This window comes from Canis aureus, chromosome 19 (assembly GCF_053574225.1).
Source record: "Canis aureus isolate CA01 chromosome 19, VMU_Caureus_v.1.0, whole genome shotgun sequence".
NCBI lineage: Eukaryota > Metazoa > Chordata > Mammalia > Carnivora > Canidae > Canis > Canis aureus.
In genome coordinates, this window is record NC_135629.1 from 3,097,174 (window position 1) to 3,121,520 (window position 24,347).

Here is a 24,347-nt window from a genome sequence, read left to right on the forward strand (position 1 = left end):
CTCATGAATAAATAAATCTTTTTAAAAAAGAATTTAACTAGTAATATTAATATATAGTTCAGTACGTAAATCAAAATTTCAAAACATGTCTTATGTCATTTTCTAAATAAACTGTATTATAAAATGATTTGTTAAATAATATAATTTCTGGCCAAAATAATTCATCTGATCATTCCAGTAAGTGTAAATCATTTGTTTATATTTGGAAATTATTCACCTTTTGATGCAGCTGTCACCAAATTTTGTCCCTATATGAGTCATGATTTGACATATGGAGCAACATCAACTTCTTCCAACATCTTCCTCATTAAATTGATAATCACTAGAAGAGTTAAGTAGACAATTTTTCTGAACATCAATGATAGTTTAGTGTTGAATCCTCAGCTTCTGAATAGCAATTACATTTAAACATTGTCCAGACTTATAGTCTGAGGCTTTTATATATTCAGTATTTCTCTAGTGACTAAATCACAAAAAATCATTTGTTGAAATACCTTTTAACCAGTTGGCTTCATTGTTCACTCTCTTTTTTTTTTTTTAAGATTTTTTATTTATTTACTCGTGAGAGAGAGAGAGAGAGGCAGAGACACAGGCAGAAGGAGAAACAGGCTCCATGCAGAGAGCCTGATGTGGGACTGGATCCAGGGTCTCCAGGATCACGCCCTGGGCTGCTGGCGGCGCTAAACCGCTGAGCCACCTGGGCTGCCCCATTGTTCACTCTCATTTGTGGGACTGCACAAACCAGTTGGCCAAATTTCAGGACTCAGTAAATTCAAAGAATTGAAAGTTCATTACATTTTTCACTTTTGTCCTCAAATTTCTTTTCGTATGATCTGTTGGGCAATCAGTTTTTCTATTGAAATACACTTCTAACTTTTGTCTAGGTTACGGACAGAATGTTTCCCCAAAATTCATATTTAAGCCTTACTCCTCTTTCTGTGATAACAGTATTAGATAAGGTCATAAGGTAGAGGTTGTAAGGATTAATGCTCTTATAAGAGTCACTAGAGGGTGCCTCAGTGGTTGAGCATCTGCCTTTGGTTCAGGTCCTGATCCCGGGGTCCTGGGATTGAGTCCCACATTGGGCTCCCTGCAGGGGAGCTTCTCCCTCTGCCTCTACCTCTCTCTGTGTGTATCTCATGAATAAATAAATAAAATCTTAAAAAAAAGATGAGTCACTAGAGAGGGGCACCTGGATGGCTCAGTTAGTTAAGTATCCATCTCCTGATTGTGGCTCAGGTCATGATCTCACGGTCGTGATATCTCAGGGTTGTGACATTGAGCCCCCGGTTGGGCTCTGCACTGGGCATGAAGCCTGTCTCTCCCTCTGTCCCCTACCCCACTTGTACTGTCTTCTCTCTCAAAAAGACAAACAAAAAAGCAGTCACTAGAGAGCTTGCTTCCTCTGCTCTGCTCTCCACCATGTGAGGACACAACGAGAAGTCTTCAGTCTGCAACCTAGAGGAGGGCTCGCACCAGAACCCACCCCATGCCGACACCCTATCTGACTCCGAGCCTCCAGAACTGTGAGAAATAAGTTTCTGTTGTTTATAAATCACCCAGTCTGTGGTATTCTGTTATAGCAACCCAAACAGACTATGACAGTTTACATACATTCTGTTGTTTCCTCTATAGTTCATTAAAATATCAGCTAAAATAATTAAATCATTTTTCTCATTAAGCTGAAAGAAATGTTGACATTTTGTGAAAATATTCATTAAGGCCAAAATGCTTAAAACATGTTTTTGAAATGATTAACCACTCTGTTTGTTTCCAGGACAGTGAACATACAGAATTTACTGATTTCCAAACTGTTTTGAAGCTCTAGCAGCACTTCAAGCTGTCCATCAAGGTTTGAATTTCTTCATGTAATTTGCAGTTCTTTCCGATCTTTGATGTGTGATAGTAAATACAGCATATTGAGAAAAATATGAGACTTGCTTGACTTATATCTCGTATTGCTTTATCCAAAATTAATTAAATTTGATAACTTAGTGCCAAGTAAATACATCCAAATCTTTTTCTAAACTTTTGGCTGAAACCCCAGACTCTAATATTACACTGGTACTTTTTGTACAAAATCCAATGGCTTTTTTTTAATTGTTGTAAAATACTCCAATGACATCTTTATGGAAGTACTTTTCAGTGAATATAATTTTTCTTGCCCACAAGAAGGTTCAATACATTGTATAAAATATGGCTCTCAATGCCTTAAGATCAACAAAAACCATTATCTTCAAAATCTTGACATATGTATTTTAAGCAAATTATTAAAACATCTTTAAGTAAAACAAATGAAGTTTCTCTGATGGTGATTTAAAATTATCTGCCTTGAGAGAGGGGCTAAGGGTTGAAACAGTTGCCAGTGGCCAATGATTTAATCAATTATGCCAATAGTAATGAAGTCTCTGTAAAAACCCAAAAGGAAAGGGTTTGGAGAGCCTCCCTGTTGGTGAAGCATAGATTTGGGGACAGTGGCCCACCTGGAGACTTCTGTGCCCTTTCCCACATATCTTGCCCTACGCATGTTCCAATCTGGCTGTTCCTAAGTATGCCTTTCTAATCTAGTAAGTAAAAAATTAAATGAACTGCCTTGATTTATGTTTTCCAAAAAGTTGTTTTCTCAACTATGTTTTATAACGAGTGGGAAAGAATAGAAATTCTATTAAATACTTTGATTAAAATGGCCAAAGTATATAGTGCCAAAGATTTCACTTGGACAAGTGGGTTTTGTTTTGTTTTTAGATTTTATTTATTCATGAGCGACACAGAGGCAGACATACAGGCAGAGGGAGAAGCAGGCTCCCTGCAGGAGATCCCAGGACCCCAGGATCACACCCTGAGCCAAAGGCAGATGCTCAACCGCTGAGCCACCCAGGCGTCCTGCACTTGGACAAGTTTTAACACCATCCTGATGAAATACACACTTAGTACTCTAATCTTTTAACACATACATTTTGAGCACTATTTGCATCCAACATTTCCGTCACTAGCAATAAATCAAATTATTGGTTGGAAAAAAATCAAGTTATTTTTCATTCCAGAACTATAGATTTTATATAATAAAGTTTATTTTTATTTTTTTAAAGATTTTACTTATTTATTCGGAGAGAGAAGCACAGAGAGAGAATCAGAAATATAGGCAAAAGGAGAAGCAGGCTCTGCACAGAGAGCCCGATGCAGGACTCGATCCCAGAACCCCCCCAGATCATGACCTGAGCCAAAGGCGAATGCTCAACCACTGAGCCACCCAGACGTCCCAACAGAGTTTATTTAATACAAGTTTCATTTTGTGCAGATTCTCGCACAGCATCAAAAACAGAAAACAGGTCTCAGGTTGAGACACACTACTATTATAATTCCTTCTTTGTTCTGCAGATTAACAGGATTCTTGTTTATTATATTTAAAAGTCAAAAAAAAAAAAGTCTTAAAAATGTTATCAAGATTTTCTCTCTTCATTCTAGGTATTTGTTTTTTAAATTTTATAATAAAATCTTAAGCAAATACATATTCAACTACTTTCAAAAATATTACAAAGTGCCGAGAATAAAATTATTTTAAGCCAGTGATTCTCCTAAAGTAATTAGTATTTTGTTAACATGAGCAACTTAGCCAGTCCTATCAGTGACAGTGGTCAAACTATGTCATGAATGTTTCTTGGATACGGCTATATTATATACTGGATACAGCTACATCGTAATTTACAGCTATATTAGGAGGCCCATTTTCAATCTCACTAGTAATCCTAAAACTATCACCAGTAAGTTTACATTAAAATTTATATTAACTAATTGTAACATTTACCACAGTTACTATAATACTATTTACCATTAAGTATTTCAATATTTTGATCATCAGTATGGTGCAGGATGTGTACTGGTGAAATCAGCTCTGGTCTACCTGCTGGATTTAGTCCAGGGGCTGCGAGTTTTAGCCTCTGACCAAAACTCCAGAAGAAATTATCAGTGGGTCCTGGATCAGAAGATGGGGCTGCATTTCAGAAGCAGCTCTACAAGAGTAGTCCATGGTCACTTTTTTGTGTGCGGGATGGATATCAAGAGATGTCACACCTGGACCACTTCACTAACGGTGAAGCTACCTGCCTGCCTCTAGTAGTCATCGTAATTTCCCACCCCCGGGTTTGGTTCTCAGAAAAAGACTTCCTGTCCTATCAAACTCCCTAAGGCAAAGATCTGCAAACCCGGCTACATCCTAGAAATGGGAGAAGGGGGGGGGGGTGCAAACAGAAATAGCAATCCCTAAATTAATATTACAAAAAAGCATCTTGCCACATCTGCACCTCCAACTTACATCAGTTCAGGTCATGATTTAGGTCCCTGAAACCTTCTCTAATCCCCAGCCGGCGTCGCCCACCTCCTCTTCCTCTAAATGACCACAATATAAAGTGTCTCGTTTCTCTTCTACTTCTCACATGCTACCCTACATGGCTCGAAAACAAACTCCAAGCTTCCCGTCTAGCATACCTTGCCCCAATCATTATCCCCCACGAACATTAAATCGTACTGTTTCCCCTTCACATGGGCTATGCCCCACCAAACAGGGCACCTTCCAGCACAGATCTCGGGCGGTCTCCACGCCATGCCTTGCTCAAAAAGTCTTCCTTCCCTGGGAGCACCCTCCCCCCTCTTTTCTTGTCGCCGGAACCCGGCGGGGTCTGACACAAAAGCAACTCTTCCGGGAGGCCCTCCTGGGCTCCTCCTCCTGCTTCCCGAGCTGCCCCAGGTCTCCGACCCGCCGTCTCTCCAGGAGCTCATCCCACGGTCCGCAGACGGCAGGGACCCGGCAGGAGTCATCTCCGGCGCCCCGTGCCCGGACAGGCCTCCGGGTTTGCTGAATGACTCAACCAACGGGGCTGCTCCGCGGGCCTCACCAGCCGGCACCCGCTGGCAGCCGGGCGTTTCGGCTTTCCCCGGGCCGCTGGCTCCTGATCAAGGGAGCTCACGCTCCACCCACTGACTCAGAGTTCTAAGTTCTGGGAAGGGCACAGAAGTGACCGGGGACACCGCCTGGCTCGCGGGGCTGCCGGCTTCCGCCCTTTGCCTCAGTTTCTCCACCGGCCCGCACGCGCCCAGCCCGCAGAGCCGCGACACACGGGCCCCGGCGCTCCGCTCGGCAGCTCGGCTCAGCCGCTCACTTCCGATCCCGGCGCGCCCCGCCCGGCGCCCCGCACCCTCTTCCCGCGAGGCCCCGGGCGCCCAGGGGCATGCCGGGAGCTGTGGTCTCGGAGGCGGCGGCGGCGGCGGCGGCAGCGCGTGGCAGGAAGCGGAAGCAGCTTGCGGCCCGCCCCCGGCTCCGCCCCGCGCCGCGCCGCGCCGCTCGCCGCGGTGCTAGCACTGACGTGTCTCTCGGCCGAGGGGAAGCTCTCCCGCGCGGGCTGGGCCGCGGGCAGCGTCGCCTCGCTTGGGACGGAGTGGAGCAGGAGCGGGACCCGGAGTCCTAGCAGCCGCCGCCATGGCGAGTGAGTTCCCCAGGCGGCCCCGGCAACGCCGGGAAGGCTCAGATCCCCCTTCCCCGCACCGGTCCGGGCGAGTGGCCACCCCTGGGCCCGCCCAGGTCCCAGCGGACTGAGGCGCCCCCCTCCTCGGGGGGGTCCCCGCGCGCCCCGGCCCTCCCTCCTCGAGGGTCCCCACGCGCCCCGGCCCTCCCTCCTGGGGGGTCCCCACGCGCCCCGGCCCTCCCTCCTCTGGGGGTCCCCGCGCGCCCCGGCCCTCCCTCCTCGGGGGTCCCCGCGCGCCCCGGCCCTCCCTCCTCGGGGGTCCCCGCGGGCCCCGGCCCTCCCTCCTGGGGGGATCCCCGCGGGCCCCGGCCCTCCCTCCTCGGGGGTCCCCGCGCGCCCCGGCCCTCCCTCCTGGGGGGGTCCCCGCGCGCCCCGGCCCTCCCTCCTCTGGGGGTCCCCGCGCGCCCCGGCCCTCCCTCCTCGGGGGTCCCCGCGCGCCCCGGCCCTCCCTCCTCGGGGGTCCCCGCGGGCCCCGGCCCTCCCTCCTGGGGGGATCCCCGCGCGCCCCGGCCCTCCCTCCTCGGGGGTCCCCGCGCGCCCCGGCCCTCCCTCCTGGGGGGGTCCCCGCGCGCCCCGGCCCTCCCTCCTCGGGGGTCCCCACGCGCCCCAGCCCTCCCTCCTCGGGGGGTCCCCGCGGCCCCGGCCCTCACTCCTCGGGGGTCCCCGCGCGCCCCGGCCCTCCCTCCTCGGGGGTCCCCGCGGGCCCCGGCCCTCCCTCCTGGGGGGATCCCCGCGCGCCCCGGCCCTCCCTCCTCGGGGGTCCCCGCGCGCCCCGGCCCTCCCTCCTGGGGGGGTCCCCGCGCGCCCCGGCCCTCCCTCCTCGGGGGTCCCCACGCGCCCCAGCCCTCCCTCCTGGGGGGGTCCCCGCGGCCCCGGCCCTCCCTCCTCGGGGGTCCCCGCGCGCCCCGGCCCTCCCTCCTCGGGGGTCCCCGCGGGCCCCGGCCCTCCCTCCTCGGGGGTCCCCGCGGGCCCCGGCCCTCCCTCCTGGGGGGGTCCCCGCGGCCCCGGCCCTTCCTCCTCGGGGGTCCCCACGCGCCCCGGCCCTCCCTCCTCGGGGGTCCCCACGCGCCCCGGCCCTCCCTCCTCTGGGGGTCCCCGCGCGCCCCGGCCCTCCCTCCTCGGGGGTCCCCGCGGGCCCCGGCCCTCACTCCTCGGGGGTCCCCGCGGGCCCCGGCCCTCCCTCCTCGGGGGTCCCCACGCGCCCCGGCCCTCCCTCCTCGGGGGTCCCCACGCGCCCCGGCCCTCCCTCCTGGGGGCGGGGGTCCCACACGACCCCGTGCGCGGTCTGCTCCCCGAGTCGTCCTCACCCTGGGCCGAAGGCTTCCCCAGAGACAGGGCGGGGGAAGAGTTCCTACGTGCCCTAACTCTGCTTTTGTCTCTCCCATCAAAGTCAAATTTCTGGAAGTTATCAAGCCTTTCTGTGTCATCCTGCCAGAGATTCAGAAGCCGGAGAGGAAGGTAAGTTCCCCAAATCGCTGTCCAAGAAGGTTTGGTGAAGTGTCAGGGCGCTGGAAGTTTACAGTACAATTAAACATGGCTTCCACAGGCCAGATGGAAACTTGTCTCCCATCCCTCCCTCCTGGAGTGTAGTTGTGTATACTCCTGGGCTTGTTGGAAGGTGACCTGGTTGTGTGGGAATTTCCACGAAAACCATGGTGCTTTATTTGGAGCATCTTTTGTGGCTGTTACTCCAGCAAACAAAGCCTCCAGTTCGCCCTGTCCCAGAAGTGGATCTCTGCGGTGAATGAATGAGGCCTCACAGCTTCAGGGCACCCGGATTGAGTTACCTTTACTTCTTCACCTCCAACAGCAGTGCTTCTTGGTTGGTTTTGTTTTGTTTTGTTTTTTCCAGGGGAAGCTCTTAGTATGCATGTGCTAAAGCTACGTCACTTCATCCTGCACAAATGAATTAGGACTGTGACAGTCTCCATAAATGGTACAGAGAAAAAAGGCATTTTGTGAATGCTGCTTTTTACAGCAGACACATTAAAACATGAGAAGATAAAAATGTAGAACCTTTATCATAATTTCTGCTCCTACACTGCTACAGCCCAGGATAGTGAGTGTCGCCAATGTTAGTGAAGCTGTTAAACAACGAGGAAGTTTTATTTAGATTCTTGCATTCAAGAGAATGAATAGTAAAATATTTTTGTCTTTAGGTTTTTTTTTCAGGCTATTCATGCATTCACATATACATACCTTACTTGACATCAATATGAACATTTATGTTCTTGAAGTCTACTTTTTTTTAAATTTATAATCATGTTGTATAAGTGCTGCACATACATGCTACCCTTGATGGACAAAATACAAAGTTGTTCCCTCCAGCCCTACCCCCAGCATAGTAGAAAGGGTACAGCTCTGTAGGTAGACGAGCCTAGGACCCAGTCATCACAAACCTCTTAATAGCTGTCTGACCTTGCCCTTGTAAGTGAGTGTGATAGATGGAGCAATGGAAGTAAGTTTAGCAGTGGCTCAGGAAGGGATTAACTCTGGAAGATATGGTTGCTGATGGTTTTAGTGGAAGAGTAGAAGTTTTTTGAGGAGAGGGAAAGGAACTTGAGGTATAAGGAATATACAGTGCACAAAGCAGACGAGCAGCTGGGAGGGTGTTAGCTGTAGTTCTGTATTGTTAGAACCTGAAGGGTCATGGGGAGCAGGGGAAGGGCCAGCTGATTAGAAAATGTTTTGGAAGTTGGTAAAATTTAGAGTGTTTTAGAGGTTTTTGCAACAGAGGGTGTCTGGGTGGGCTAGGAGATAAGGGCGGATTCAGAAGCTATTTCAAAGGTAATGTAGACAGGCCTGACATAAAGAACTTTGAAGTTTTGCTGTGAATTTGGCTGCATCCGGGAGAGGAGACTTGGTTATTAAGAAATGAGAAGTCTTATGAAAATTGGCTGCTTTTTTCCCCTATAACGAATCCTTCCAGCACAGGCCTTTGTGTTCTGGTTAGCCTGAGGTGGTGTTGCCTTCCCTTGGCCTCTTAATTCTTGGTGCCATGAGATGACAGGTGGGAAGGGGAGCATTCTCCAGAGGAAGAGGGGTTCTGGGAGCTCACCCCAGCTTCATGTGGAGCGTCTGACCCTGGGTGCCCACCGCCTCTGTGTAGCAGTCTCGCTGGGGCCTGCCTAAAGTGGCAGTCACGGAAGACCTCAACTTCTGACCAGAAAGCCAGACTGACTCAGAGCCCACGTAGACTTCAGAGTTGTCTTCCCCTCCAGTTAAAAAGTACTTTTCCAGAGCACAATTCTGTTCACTTAACACTGTTGCTCAGAAGTATTTCTGGTATCAAAAACCCTCAGTCCGCACAATAATTACGTTGTTTTTAAGCTCTTTCAAGCCCTTCTTGTAGGATAGGCAGCAAGTAGTAGGGAAGGCAGTCATTTGTAGAGGCAGAACACCCGGAAAAGCTGCAGTGCTACGTGGTACCAGAAGGCTCTTGGGCGAGCATTCTAGATTTTTCTGATGGCACTTGCTATCCATCTATAAAATGATGCCCAGTAGTCACCTGGCTTACCTATATACCCAAGAGATGTGAAAAGCCTTAAGTATCAGTGCTATTAGTAGGCAGTGAGTACATTAAAGGTGCAGCTCTCCTTGCCTCCCCCCACCCCCCGCCCAGTATTTTTTATTATGTTGTTTTACTCTTAATTCATAGCAAGTACACTGTCAATCCTATCACACGTTGCAAATTAGTCAACTACAGAATTGCAAGGTTTTATCAACTTCAAAACCTTTTTGAATGAGAAGTGATCATTTCCTGATTGTAAGGACTGGTCTGGGTTAGGAATTCCTTGCTGTTGCAACATTGTTTGATCTGGGGTCTGATCCCAAACTGTTAGTGCTGGTGGTTAAGAGCACAGGGCTTGCTCTCAAAATTCATTTCAGCTGTGGGATTTGGGAAACATTAGCTTTCCTAAGACTCTCTCTTATTGTAAAGATAATACTGTGTGATACGAGGATCCAGTGAGATGGTACATGTGAAGGTCTCTGCTTAACTGCCTTGTGTGTAGAAAGCATGCAATACACGGATTTAGGTTTCAGTGCTTGTTTTTGGTGCATGGTTTGGCGTGTTCAAGGCTCACTTCTCTGGTGAACAGAGAAAGGGGTCCGATTCATCATTTCTGTTAATTTGCTAATGTAAATAACTGCCTTAATGTATTCTCTTCCACTATAGATTCAGTTTAAGGAGAAAGTGCTATGGACTGCAATCACCCTCTTTATATTCTTAGTATGCTGCCAGGTAAGCACAGTTCCCCTTCCAGAATTGGGCGGGGGGATGAGAGCAGCCTGGAGGTAAATATGCTGACTCTTTTTCTCTGCTTGTTTCTAGATCCCCCTGTTTGGTATCATGTCTTCAGATTCAGCTGACCCTTTCTACTGGATGAGAGTGATTCTGGCCTCTAACAGAGGTAGGACTCTGGCCATCCGCACCTCTCTGCAATGTGGATTTGACTGGCCTCCTTCAGTTAAATTACAGGCTTTGGCTTTATGTGGAATTCAGAGAGTCTTAGGGAAGAAAGTTCGTGTGCTGTGCTGAATAGCCTGAGCAGATGCCCAATTCATATCATCACATTCAGAATTGCATTTATTGTAACACAAAACCTGTAATAACAAGATAAGTCTAGGTTGTAGAGGATAAAAAGAACATGGAAAAACTAGAATGTTTTTTAAACAACTGAAATGATGACATTTGTATGGATCTTTCTCCTGTTTGGATAACATTCTTTAGAATGTGTGATTTATTTCCAAACCACATCTTTTTCATATCTATAGGTTATGTATACATGTCAAAAAAATACATAACGATGTTTTGTATACTCTAACCCATTACCTATGAGGGAAGGATTTTGAATGTTTATGTTGATACTGCTTTTGATTAACTCGCTTTTTTTTTTATTTTAATTTTTTTTTTTTTTTTTTTTTTTTTTTTTATGATAGTCACAGAGAGAGAGAGAGAGAGAGAGTCAGAGACATAGTCAGAGGGAGAAGCAGGCTCCATGCACCGGGAGCCCAATGTGGGATTCGATCCCGGGTCTCAGGATCGCGCCCTGGGCCAAAGGCAGGCGCCAAACCGCTGCGCCACCCAGGGATCCCTTAACTCGCTTTTTAAACATAGTTCAAATTAAGTTCTAAATCAGTTGGAAGTATAGCTCATTTTAGCATAAAGGAAATAGAGGTTTATTCACAACTAGATATAATGGTAGAGACCTTCTATCCAAACTTTGGAAATTATTTGAATGTTATCCTTTCTTATTAAGTGATGAAGAGACGAACCTTATCTCTGTAAAACCAGAATGAGTATGTTTGGACTGAATTTAAATGCAGTCATCTGTTTAAATGCCACATGATTTCCTAAACAGAGTAAGATGTTGCCTAGCAGACTGAACAGAATGAATTGAATTATACTCTAATTGTTGATATTTTGGGATTATTCTCGAAATTAAATGCTGCTGGCAAACTGAAACTAGAGTTGTATACATGGTACACTGTCAAATTTTGCCCGTTCATTTTTTTTTTTTTTTAAAGATTTTATTTATTTATTCATGATAGTCACAGAGAGAGAGAGAGAGGCAGAGACACAGGCAGAGGGAGAAGCAGGCTCCATGCACCGGGAGCCCGATGTGGGATTCGATCCCGGGTCTCCAGGATCGCGCCCTGGGCCAAAGGCAGGCGCCAAACCGCTGCGCCACCCAGGGATCCCGCCCGTTCATTTTCTTAATAATGTGTTGCTTTTCCAAGCTCATACTGGCTGTATTTTGCCTTCACCTTTCTTCAAGGCACATTGATGGAGCTGGGTATCTCTCCCATTGTCACCTCTGGCCTCATCATGCAGCTTTTGGCTGGTGCCAAAATAATTGAAGTTGGTGACACCCCAAAAGACCGAGCCCTCTTCAATGGAGCCCAAAAGTGTAAGTGAGATTTTGAATAATGTTCACATGTCTGTAGGTGAGAATTCAAATTTGCTGTCAGGTTGAGGGCATCAAAACAGGTTTTTTTGTACATGGTAACCTCCTTGGCCCACCAACCCTGTAGGTGTACTGTGGGCTGTGTTAGTGAGGGAGCACTTGGACAGGCTGGACAAGGCAGGGAGGAGGGTGTCATGGGCCTGAGATGCCGTGTGATCAAGGGGAAGGAGCAAGGCTTCGAGATCTCCCCCTCCACTAGCCACAATTTCCTTAACCACTTGAAGGACAACTTCAGAGTTGTTGTGAGAATTCTATTGAACAGTGTGTGTAAAATTTCTGTCAGTGCCTAGCATACAGTAGTTATGCAACAAGTGGTGTTTTCTCTCTTCTGGGAGTTTGAAAGGCTTCAGCTCAGGAGAAGGGGATCCTCTTGTACAGCTCTGCTATTCCCTGGCTCTGTCATTGGACAGAGTTTGATGACTGCTCTGAAGTTTCAGTCTCTTCATCTGTAAAAGTGAGGTTAATAATGGCATTTCCTTTATAGCAAATAACGTGTTACTGGTAATAGTAACCAGTCAGAATTAACCATGTGCGGCCTCTGGCTGCGAAGTGAAATGTATTAATTAGGAAATGACACTTAGAGTTGCCTAGGCAACCATGTTTCCCTCCACACCAGCATGTTTTACAGATCTTCTGAAGGTCAGTAAGTGACCCAGTGAGAAAGACTAACTCAATTCAGACTTGTCCATTTCAGGCACAAATCAGGATTTAAAAACAGATACACGTTACTTTTCAAAAGCACAGATCAGCTACTTTCTTTTCTCTTTGGTCTTGGATGGTTTGTTGAAATTTTTGTTTTAAGACATCAGTTTTATTAGGTACTTTTTTAAAAACTCAAATGGAAACTATCTGATAGACACTTTGAAGTAAAATTGTATGTTATGTGCAAACTAAGCAGAAAAGGTGAAATTGAATCCTAAATCCATCTAGTATTGTGGAACCAGTAAAAACCTGTGGATTCCATTGTGCCAAACAAGAGAGTCTAATGAGCTACAAGAAACAAAGACACATGCAGAAAGGAAACTGTCTCTTCAGCCAGAAGAGCTTCATGGCTGAGGAAATGGGACTAGTAACTAAATTGACTGCATTGTGAGGCTTTTCCTTTAAAAGCACATTAACTTACAAGCTGGGAAGGGATCACTTCATCTCAGAGTTAATGTTCAGTGTTCTGGACCCAGACCTGGGTGATGGGTCTGAAGAAGGCCCAGCCAAGGAGCTCTCCAGAGCCCAAGCGATCTGACCAGAATTTGGGTACTACAGATCGGCACTCACCAGATCACATACGTCTGGATGTCGTCTTCCCTTGTGCCCAGACTCACCTCTCATAAGAACCAAATTAGTATGTTTCTGGGTTTTTTTTTAAAGATTTTATTTATTTACTTGACAGAGAGAACACAAGCAGGGAGGAAGGAGAAGCAGAGGGAGAGGCAGGCTCCTCGCTGAGCAGGGGGCCCAAAGCAGGGCTTGATCCTAGGACCCTGGGATCATGACCTGAGCCAAAGGCAGACACTTAATCGACTGAGCCACCCATGCATCCCAGTTAGTACATTTCAGCTCTTTGTCCTGCTGCCAGTGAAAGGAAGGTGAATTTAGGAGACGCTGAAAATGAAGAGCTTGCAGGCTAATGTTAGAAGGCATATGAGTTCTCTTGTACTTTGGCTACGGGGCTGCTGAGTGTTCCCTGACCCAGCTCCTTGTGGGCAGTGTCCATATTCATCCCCGTCATCCTCCTTTGTGCCTGGCCACAGTAGGTGTTCCATAACTGTTCTGTCCAGAACCGTGTGGCATCCCACTTGAGAACACCATTTTCTTGTGATTTCCAGTATTCGGCATGATCATTACCATCGGCCAGTCCATAGTATATGTGATGACGGGAATGTACGGAGACCCTTCTGAAATGGGTGCTGGAATCTGCCTGTTAATCACCATCCAGGTAATTGCTGCTCTGATGTATCCCCCTCACACTCAGACTTCCCCAATAACAAATCTGAGGCATGCATAAAAGAAGCATGAGAAGAAACCAGAGTACCTATGGTTGCCTTTCTGAGTTCACCAGAGGAAGGCTCTACTCTCTGAGGTCTGCTCTGCTTCTAGCATTTAGATCGGAGAAGCTCGTCAATGCAGAAGGAAGGACCCAGGCCCTTGAAGAATAGTAATACATAGTCTGTTTGGATTTCTTTTTTTTTTTTTTTTTCCCCTTTTCATTTTAAATTTTTACAGCTCTTTGTTGCTGGCTTAATTGTCTTGCTTTTGGATGAACTTCTGCAAAAAGGGTACGGCCTGGGCTCTGGAATCTCCCTCTTCATTGCCACTAACATCTGCGAGACCATTGTTTGGAAGGCGTTCAGCCCCACCACCGTCAACACCGGCAGAGGTAAGGGCCCTGGCCTTCCCTGGGGACAGGGTTTAGTAAAAAGTACCAACATGCACAAAGCAGGAAACAAGTTCTTCTGTTCCTTAGTTTTAGGTACATCTCTTCTGATTTTTTTTTTTAATTGATGATAACATTTCTGTTTTTTTTTTAATAAATTTTTTATTGGTGTTCAATTTGCCAACATATAGAATAACACCCAGTGTTCATCCCATCAAGAGCCCCCCTTAGTGCCCGTCACCCAGTTACCCCCACCGCCCACCCACCTCCCTTTCTATCACCCCTAGTTCGTTTCCCAGAGTTAGGAGTCTCTCATGTTCTGTCTCCCTTTCTGATATTTGTCTCCATTTCTGATAAAAATGAGTGGGAACACTCATTTTTTCTCCTTTCACCTTTATTCCCTTTCACTATTATTTATATTCCCCAAATGAATGAGACCATATAATGTTTGTCCTTTTCCGCTTGACTTATTTCACTCAGCATAATATCCTCCAGTTCCATCCACGTCGAAGCAAATGGTGGGTATTTGTCATTTCTAATGGCTGAGGAATATTCCATTGTATACATAAACCACATCTTCTTTATCCATCATCTTTCGATGGACACTGAGGCTCCTTCCACAGTTTGGCTATTGTGGACATTGCTGTCTTCTGATTTTCCTGGGTGAATCTGCAGTTTTTGTTTTTTAAAGTAACCTCTACAGAATTTTTTAAACATAGATAGGTTCGTGCTCATAAAGGTGTATAACTTGAATTTTTCATGTGAATATTTCGTGGACATTTGCCATGCTGGAATACATAATTATGCCTCCCTTTTCTTCAGCACAGCATGGACTTCATTGCACAGATGAAGCAACATTTATTATAACCAGTCTTCTTGTGATGGACATTGAGGTTGATTTCACTGTTGTTGCAACAGTGAAATAGTGCACATCCTCACACGTTCATCTTTATATATCCTGGCAGTCGCTCATAGTGAATAGTTTTCTAAAAATGAATCTGGAACCAGTGCACTTGGTCATGCAAGGGACAGTTTTGGGAGAGAGGCCTGAGCTTGGAACTCACTGGGTTTAAGTCCTGAATGTTGCTGATGATAGTTTTGTGGCCTTGGGCCCATTCCTCTGACTGTGAGCCGTGGGTGCCATGATCAATGAGAAATAACATAAAATTCTATGATGCCTGGCTCAAAGTAGATGCATGTTGTATGTAAGTGTTCTATGTTATATGCCTACCAAGAAGGGGAATCTTGTTACAGGGAGTGTTTGTTTTTTTTTTGTTTTTTTGTTTTTTTTACAGGGAGTGTTTTTAATAAAACTTTCTAAGCACTTAGGGAAGTATGATGTATTAGGAAAGGAAAATCAAGTTTTTTTCACCATGAAATATGTTATTTACTCCGAAGAGTCCCATGAGAAACCAAGGTTCATGCATATTTGAGTATTTTTATTTGAATTGAATGTTCCTGGAAATAGTCCCTAGCCCTCCAGAGACTACATGATCTCATTAGTGAGACTCAAAGTAGGTCCCTGGACAAATGAAAGCCACATGCACCCAATAGATCACAAGGAAAAGTGTAGCTTGACATAGGAAATGTCAGAAGAGCCTCAAAGAGGGGACAGGAGCAAACTTGGTTCCTCCCTGGGCACTTCCTGGAATTTTAGGAAATCCAGCACAAATTGGGAGAACCTAGAGGTTGGAAGGCAGGGTGTTTTTAGGGGTGAGTGTGAAAAGGCAGGAGGGGTCGTAGGGGTTCAGGTGTGTGAAGACAGTCATTATAACTGGCCTGGGGGCACCTTGAAGAATGAAGGATACTGGAGTGGGGGCTGGGAGACCAGGAGAGGAGGAGGCCAAGGTACCACCTTCTTTCAGGAGCAGGCCAGTGAGGCAGTGGGGCTTAGAGCATGGAAGGAATGATTCATCCTGGATTGAAGGGGAGTATGGGCAGACAACACAGCCCGGTAGCTGTTCCGTTGTTCAACTTTGACAAACCAGCCTTTCATGGGAAGCACAGGGCGAGGGCATGAGGAGAAAATATGAGACAAGACAAAGGAGGTGGTTTTTTTCAAGGGTGATGGAAAATCAAAGAGCAAAGTTGTTTGTGGCTTTGAAATAAAAGAGTGGCACTGTCAACTGGGAGTGTTTGGGACTGAGCCGGAGAGAAGGCATGGCCAAGAAGGCTCACGCCAAGCCATGTGTGTGGGCAGCAAGTGTTGTCATGAGAGCTGTGGGGTGAAGGAGTAGGGAAGACTGGGGTCACGATTGCTGAACCCTGGAGGAGGGCAGAGGTCCTGAAGATCACAGGGCTGAGAAGTCAGCATGGCAGCACACCTGGAACCCTGCTGCGGTGTGGCTTTGTGCACATGGAAACACGTTCGTGACCCTGACCCTCTCAGGCCTGGAGAACAGCCTGCCATTCGTTGGGCAAATGGAAGTAGCAGGGACCGTACAGGTACAGATGTGCCTCTGCCCCTGAAGTACCTCTAAGCACTCGGAAGCTCTGTCTTGTTCCCAGAGATGCAGCAGGGGTGAATTTTGAGAAACGATTATGTTAAAAATTAAGAGGAGAATTAGAGCTTAACCCTGGCATTGCCCTTCTTTTAGCAAACCCATACCCAGCACCTCTGAAGGGCCAGGGGCCATACTCAGCACTGGGAGTACGAAGTGAGCTGGATGCTCCCCATGTCAGGTGATACAGCAGGCACCACGGGGGACAGCAAGGCAGAGAGACATGGGAATGCTGGGATGGTTGACATGGGCTTAGTCTGGGGGTTCAGGGAGACCGCCTCTCAGCCTCCACCCCCGCTCCCTGTTGGAACAAAGTCCTGCAGAGGGGAGAGAGCCTTGCAACTGGAGGTGGGGGGCGGGGGGGATGTCCCATGTGGAGGGAAGAGGCAGGTGCAGAGGCCCTGAGGTGGGAATATAGCTGGTGTTCAAGGCCAGTGTGGAATTAAAGGGGAGAGGAGTCAGAGCTGAGATTGGGGGCCTAGGGGTAGGTAGGGATGGTGCTGACAGAGGGCATGAGGGACAAATTTATCCTTCCCCAGCATCATCCTCTGTAAAGTCAGCGCTTGTCCTGGCTCCAGCTCTAAGATCCCTGAACCCTGTACACTGGGAAGACAGGACAGTACTGTCACGAGCCTGGGAGGAGGGATGAGAGGGGACTGAGGACAGCATCGGGATGAGGTGAGGAATCACAGGTGGGACAGCATGTCTCTTTCGGAGAACCCACATTCCAGAAGAGGTTGGTGGTGGTGCCCATTAGATAGTTGGCTTAAAGTGTCGTCTTGAGATAGTCCAGGAAAAGCAGCAGGTGTCATATGGTAGAAACTTGAGCCAATGCCATAGCGGGACAGCCTCAAGGCAGAACTCCCACTGCTGTTACCAGTACCCCTGTACCTGCCCTTGGAGACCTTGGCTCTAGACACGGCATTAGCCTCATGGGTGTGTGCCAGACTTCTGTCAAGAGATAGAATGTCCTGGGTTAGCAAAGATGATGCAGTAATGCAGCGCTCTTGTTTTTTGCTTTAGCTTTTTTTTGTTTAACTCAGGTGAATTTCTCCTAAATTGAGACACCTCAGGGCACCTGGGCAGCTCATTCGGTTATGCGTCTGCCTTTGTCTCAGATCATGATCTCAGCGTCCTGGGATTGGGCCTGTGTCAGGCTCCCTGCTCAGCAGGGAGGCTACTTCTCCTTCTGCTTCTTTTGCTCTCTGTATCAAATAAATAAATCTTTAAAAAAAAAAAAAAAATAGGGAAGAAGGAAATAAGGGAAGAACGAAAAAGAAAAAAAATTCTAGACCTTCCTCATGCCCTGTGCTCCCCAGGGTCCTTTCACTTGTCAGTTCTGCTGCTTGCGCCTCAGGTCAAATTCCTATTCTCACTGTCTTCCTTCAGCCTCTGGTAAGCTCAGTCGGCTTCACGGCCATGGTTTTCTGGCTCTATTACTGGCCTGCCTCCTTCCACACCCTCTCGGGGAAGGGCGTAAACTCAATTTGGATCTGCCATATGGTGGGCACACATGTGGTCCATTCTACTTGGCCATCGGTGTAGGGAGCAGAGCCCAAGCCCTGCCTTGTAAGGGGTGGCCTGCACCTTGGAGCTGCTGATGCTCGGACTGCCGAAGCGTTTCCAGGAAGAGGATGTGGCAGCGTGGAGTCCCCTCCTGGAGGAGGTCCGCTTCAACTGGAGTTCAGCAGACCCTGCCTTTATGATTTTGTAATTGCGTGTCATGCCGCATAGCTGATAGCCATTGACTCAAAGAATTAAGATCAATTAATCCAAAAGGTAGAGGAGCCCATTTCTGCAAGTTGCAATCTTTACAAAAGAAATAGAAGGGAGGAGAGAACTCTCTCCCTGTGGTTATGGTTCGTTTCTGGGAATGGTAGGACTTACTATTTTTGGCCACTAAGATCTTTAGAGCTAAATTTAGTTGTGGTTTGTTTCTTTGCCTCATGTCTTCCTTCGCCAACAGGAATGGAATTCGAAGGCGCCATCATTGCACTGTTCCATCTCCTGGCCACACGCACAGACAAGGTCCGAGCCCTTCGAGAGGCCTTCTACCGCCAGAATCTGCCCAACCTCATGAATCTGATCGCCACCATCTTTGTCTTTGCAGTGGTGATCTATTTTCAGGTGCGCCCAGATCTCAGCATGGCAACTTTTGACTGTCTGCATTGAAGTGTCATAGTGCCTTGGTGTACAGGTCCCACACCCACACCACATCTCGTACTGAAATGAGATGGAGTTTGAAGGATGCAGGTCCTATGCGAGCGGGACAGGTGCCTCCCACTGAGTCGGGACTTGCTAGAACTAAGCGCAGTTGAGGCAGAGCTAACATTTCTGGAATTGTGTTTCTTTGGGTTGAGCCCATCAGCAGATAGAGAAACTATATTTTTAAGTTCTTAGTTCAAGAGAAATGAAAAGTAAGCAAACTGTAACACCTCGTCTCTGTCTTCCCCAAAATTTGTATCCTCATTGCAGGCAGGAACCTCATCTTGGGAAAGGCCTTCCTTTTACCTTTCAAATCATTAGTCTGTGTGTCATTTGTTTCTGAACAAGAGACCTGAACCGCTGGTAGCTTTTCTGTTGTCGAATCAATCTTTGTATTTTTTGATCAGCCACTTTGTATTCTAATATTTATTGACAAGAAGAGACAGCAGTTGAGAGACGCTTGTTAAATGCTTGTTGGAAGGTATTTAAACCAGGCAAATGGTTTGTCCGAGGAGCAAACAGTTCCATTCCTTTGGCTAAGACTGAGATGCCTCATTACTAACAAGCGGACTCTTTAGGGGCTTGGCAAGTATTTGCATTTGAAGCATGAAGATTTTATTTTAAATCTTAGATATTCTGAGCCCTGTTCTACACACTGGGAGTTTGTGAAAAAGACACTCTTCCTCCAGAGGTTTCAGAGGAGGAGGTTGTATTCTTAAAAAGCTTGGCTTTTCTGCTTTTGATTAGAAACCTCCTGAACAGCTATTCTGGAGTGTGAGGCAGGTGCTGTAGTGGCATCGTCTTGGGGCCACTGAAAGCATAGGCGGGGAAGCACTGCTAGGTTGGGCATGTGTCCTTCAGGCTTTTCTGTATATTCTACACAGACGTGGCTATAACATGCTGGACTTTGGGTTTTGACAAAAATGGGATGATCTCTGCTGGGCTTTGGTGCATTTTTAAGCCAGTATTTCTGGGAGCCTTCTGTTCATAGGCTCCCAGATGCAGAGATGGGTGAGGCAGACAATCAAGAGCCCTGGAACCGATGCTTGGAGCCAGCTCCCTGGCACTGTCCCCTGCTGGGCTGGGCTTCTAGGCCTTGGGCCGGATGAGGCAGTGAAAGGCATTCTCTTTTTGGCTTCTCAGGGCTTCCGTGTGGACCTGCCCATCAAGTCAGCCCGTTACCGAGGCCAGTACAACACCTACCCTATCAAGCTCTTCTACACTTCCAACATCCCCATCATCCTGCAGTCCGCCCTGGTGTCCAACCTGTACGTCATCTCCCAGATGCTGTCCGCCCGCTTCAGTGGCAACCTGCTGGTCAGCCTGCTGGGTACCTGGTCTGTAAGTATGGCTGCTTGAGGCCATCAGTTTTAGCACCTGAGCAGCTTGCATGATGTGCCTCCATGCATTTTGCTCATGACCCAGTATTTCACCCATAGATATTTTCCAGTCATACCTAGTACAAATCCAGCACGTTCAGTTCCCTTCTCGGTGAGGAACTGTACTACGGGCACTTGAGCAAAATCGTCATCTTTGTTATCTGCTCAGAGCTACTTTTGTCCTGATGCTGAGATGTTAAGAGGTGGCCCTCACAATCTTTCCGCATGTCCTTTCCAGGATACTTCTTCCGGGGGCCCAGCACGGGCGTACCCAGTGGGTGGCCTTTGCTACTACCTGTCCCCTCCAGAATCTTTTGGCTCCGTGTTAGAAGACCCTGTCCATGCTGTGGTGTACATAGTGTTCATGCTCGGCTCGTGTGCGTTCTTCTCCAAAACCTGGATTGAGGTCTCGGGCTCCTCTGCCAAAGATGTAAGTATAGGTAACAGGAAGTTTCTAGAGAGGTGGTTAAACCAGGAAGGAATAGTCCTGACCCATGATTGGTCTGAGGGGTGTCATTCTAACTAACCCTCTTGCTAAGAAAGCAGGCTGTGAACACTGCAGAGGTTTCAACCTCATCACTGAACCATCAGTGGCCAAAGATAAAGCCCCGTGGTAAATTGGCGCTGGGTTCGGGAAGCTGGGGCCGCCATGTGTGGTTAGGCTTTGTCACGTGACTGCAGCACAGAGTTCCTATGTGAGCATTGGGGGTGCGGAAGAGGAAAAGCTGGGAGTGTTGAGTCCCACCAGGAGCCTTCTGCCTCCTCTTGGAGTTCAGGTTTCAGATCTAACATCATCTCCTTGGTGGGCATCATGCAGGTTGCAAAGCAGCTGAAGGAACAGCAGATGGTGATGAGGGGCCATCGAGAGACTTCCATGGTGCATGAACTCAATCGGTGAGTGCTGGCCTCCCAGTTCCCAGACTCTGCTCTGTGGTTTCCTTCCACACCAGGCCTCTGGATCTGGCTTAGGGATTTCTGTCATTAACTCCTACCCCCAGGTAACAGGATAGAAAAGACTCCCATGTCTCTAATTCTTGATGAGCTTGCTAGATGCTGGAGACAGGCTAGAAGGATAAATGCATAGTCTCTCTCCTTGAAGAGGCAGCCGCCAGGGAGTGAGAAGCAGCACACGACCGGAGAGCACAAGAGGGTGTGGGAAAAGTGTGGGCTCTGAGCCAGCCCCTGGGGCACAGGCCTCACTGCCCCCAACGCCTGTGTCCAGGGGGCTGGTGCCTGAGTGCAGAGGAGCACCGAGGCAAGGTGAGCCTAGTGAGAAGCGGCAGCACCCAGGATCCCTTGAGGAGCTCATTGCTACAGGCAGACCCATCAGAAGGAGAGGAGGCTGACTGCCGAGAGGCTGCTGTGGGAGTCGGGGATGGGAGGTGTCCCCAGTGCCACAGGAACTTGGGACGCAGAGAAGAGGCTGGCCAAAGCACTTGGTGAACAGCTAGGTGTCAGGGTATGGGGGAGGAGAAAGCTCCAGGCTGGGCCCTGGGGTGTTCATGTAGCACTTGGCCGTCTGCACCTCCTTTTCGCTTATCGTGGAGCTGCCTCTTGGGCAGCGGGGGTGCCAGTACTAAGTATCTCAAGCTTTTCAAGCCATCAGCCCCTGTCGTGACTATTTGTTTCCTCCACTGCCACTGGGAAGCAGCCACAGACAGTACACACACGAATGAAGGAGGCTGTGTTCCCATAAAACTGTTGACCAAGTCAGATGGCAGACCAGGCTTGTCTGCCTCACCTAAAGGAAGCAGCCAAGGGAAAAGCCAGTGTTGCAAGTTTTAGGTGGTTTTCAGATCTCTAGCAGGGGCATTAGGCAATTTCATTCAGTTTCTTCATAAGATTCCTCTGAGGCCTCTAGATTTATACCACCTCCAGTTGTAATAGATTGCAAACCACTTAGAAAATTTTAAATTTTCTACTAGCCACAGAAAAAAGGTAGAGAGAGATCTGAAACTAACATTGTATGTAGGTTATATCTTAAAAAGAAAGTAATAAGAAACTGATTGAATTAAATTTAATGATCATATTTTATTTAAATCAACATGTTTAGAATGTCATTTTAACTTGCAGATGACATAAGATAAAACATAATGAGGTATTTTACATTCTTGTCTTCAAAACCTCATGTGATGTGTTCAGCATCTTGGTCTGGACTAGTCCCATTCGATTAGCCACGTGTAGCTCACGTGGCATTTACTGGACAGCACAGCCCTAGTCTAGGCCATCGAAGCGTAGGTGCAGGTGTAGGGAGGTAGCAGAGTGACTTTGGAGTCAGGTTCCTAATAAGCGGCGGGCATATCGGATGGCCCAGCCCCTTCCCATGGCCAGGCCGGGGGACGGGTCTGCATGGTGGCCCGTGGCTAATGGGTCCCCTGCTCCCCAGGTACATCCCCACAGCTGCAGCCTTCGGTGGGCTGTGCATCGGGGCCCTCTCCGTCCTGGCCGACTTCCTGGGCGCCATTGGGTCTGGAACCGGGATCCTGCTGGCAGTCACAATCATCTACCAGTACTTTGAAATCTTCGTAAAGGAGCAGAGCGAGGTCGGCAGCATGGGCGCCCTTCTGTTCTGAGCCAAGTCTCCCTGGACCAAGGAGAGGGGCCCTGCATGGAATTGCAAGGGAGGGGAACAACGACACCTCACTGTGGGGTGCTCATCGCAGGGAGTGCTGCCGTGGCACCGGGACTTTTAATAATGTTTTTGAATTTCATATTCTTTCATTCCACTTTGTAAAGTGCTAGAATTTTTCAAGTTTGAAATTTTGCTTTTTATTCTGGCATTGGCAAAAAAGAACAGTAGAAGAGAGATTTTCTTGAGCTGACTGCCAGAGGTGGGGATGGTAAATGTCCCCAAGTGTCCATGTAACTTTTGTTTTAACCTTTGCACCTGCTCAGTGCCGGAGGCGGCTGCAGTGGTCTGAGCTGTTCCCCCACCAAGGGGATGTCTTTTTGGTTAAAAGCACAAACCTCGTGGCAGTGTCTCCGTCGTGGCCATAGGGCACGAGGCTAAGAGCAAATCATGTTTTCTGGTGGACGTGGGGGACTCGGTCATGAGTCCCTGTCACAATCAGGGCTAAGAATATCTGGCTTCAAACTGTTTCTCTGGAAGACACTATTGTTTTCCCTTTTATAAGTAGTTTTTTTAGGAGCAAGCCTCTTCCAAGAGAAAGGGATGAGTTTTCCAGAAGACCCTACTGGGCCATCTGTTGATTTTTCTGCATGTGCCTGTTGGCTGTTGTCGTTGATTATTCTGGTCGGGCTTTGAGGCTGAAAAGCATGGAGTTAGCTTGGCTCCCCCATGTCTGTCTGTAATCGGTTTGCGTCCTCTGAGCGAGTGAGCGAGGCCAGGCTTTGCCAGCCTAATAGAGGTGCGCTCGGCCAAGCCCAGTGGACATTGTATGGAGGAGCCTTGAAGTGATGTGTGTCTGTCCAGTCCTTCTGGTTGTCGCTGGACGGGCCTCCCACTAGCCCCTGGAGGGAAAGACGGCAGCCTAGCTTTCACAGGTCACCGCTACCTCCCAGGCTGAGAACTTCCCATCGTGTTTTTAGCACTTTTTTTTATCGTGCCTACAACCCAAATGCAGGTAAAGTAAATGACCAGATGCCACCCGTCTCCTCTCAACTTCCATCAGAACCGCCCCGCAGAGAGGAGGGTGCAGGCCCCAGATCCGTGGTGAAATCTGGGTCAGAAAGCTTAGGTTTTTGTTTTGTTTTTAGTAAGTTGCTCCAGTGTTTGATATGAAAAGACTCATGATTGTATCTAAAGTGAATTGTGTTTGTAGTATCGAGACCTAGGTTGTAGGCATCAGAACCTTTCCTGAGGCCTGTCGGGAGGCTCCTTGGGGGACAGGCAGTGCTGGGCAGCAGGGACAGCAGTCGGGCGTTGTGAGCCTGAGGAGTTCTCCTTGGAGGATGCCCCAGTTCTAAGCAGGGAGCACCTGGGACCCCACCAGCAGCAGGCATACAGTGGCCTTTGAAGCACAGAGCCACAGTCACCACTCCATAGCGGCAGCAAAGCTGGCACCACCTAAGTCCGACTTCCTAGGACACCTCACTAGCAGCGCTAACCAGGAAACAGACCCACCCACCAAGGGCAAGAAGCGACCCGCCTACAGCCCCCCCAGCAAGTCAGCAGCAGAAGCAGGCTGGGCCCGACAGGTCTGTCGACCCCCCTCCAGTCCAGGGCACTCCACCAGCTAGCTCACACGTGGCCTTGTCAGACCCAGTCCTGAGCGAGACTCACTGCCTCCCTGCAGCACCGGCGGTGGGGCTCCGCGTGGTCCGTGGTCCGTGACCGCGGTGGGGGGGCTGACCCCAGCTTCCAGGGGACTGTCACTGTGGATGCCAAAACGGCATAACTGAGTGAAGGTGAATAAGTGACAAATAAAGGAAACTGTTTACGA

General features: G+C 48.3%; 1 protein-coding gene across 1 annotated transcript; it reads left to right on the forward strand.

Annotated features, from left to right (window-relative positions):
* The first annotated feature begins 5,314 nt into the window (after positions 1-5,314).
* SEC61A1 (SEC61 translocon subunit alpha 1) lies at positions 5,315-24,347 on the forward strand. The gene is made up of 12 exons (XM_077857600.1): positions 5,315-5,480; positions 6,910-6,977; positions 9,697-9,762; positions 9,853-9,931; positions 11,300-11,431; positions 13,312-13,421; positions 13,709-13,862; positions 18,327-18,487; positions 19,709-19,906; positions 20,183-20,374; positions 20,762-20,838; positions 22,331-24,347. The coding sequence occupies exons 1-12, from the start codon at positions 5,474-5,476 to the stop codon at positions 22,515-22,517; spliced, it is 1,431 nt and encodes a 476-aa protein (XP_077713726.1). The 5' UTR covers positions 5,315-5,473; the 3' UTR covers positions 22,518-24,347.

Bases quoted from the DNA above. Each gene is read 5' to 3' on its own strand.
- SEC61A1 (XM_077857600.1), top strand. The intron at 13,422-13,708 runs GTAATTGCTGCT...AAATTTTTACAG, and splicing joins GCCTGTTAATCACCATCCAG to CTCTTTGTTGCTGGCTTAAT. The intron at 18,488-19,708 runs GTGCGCCCAGAT...TTGGCTTCTCAG, and splicing joins CAGTGGTGATCTATTTTCAG to GGCTTCCGTGTGGACCTGCC.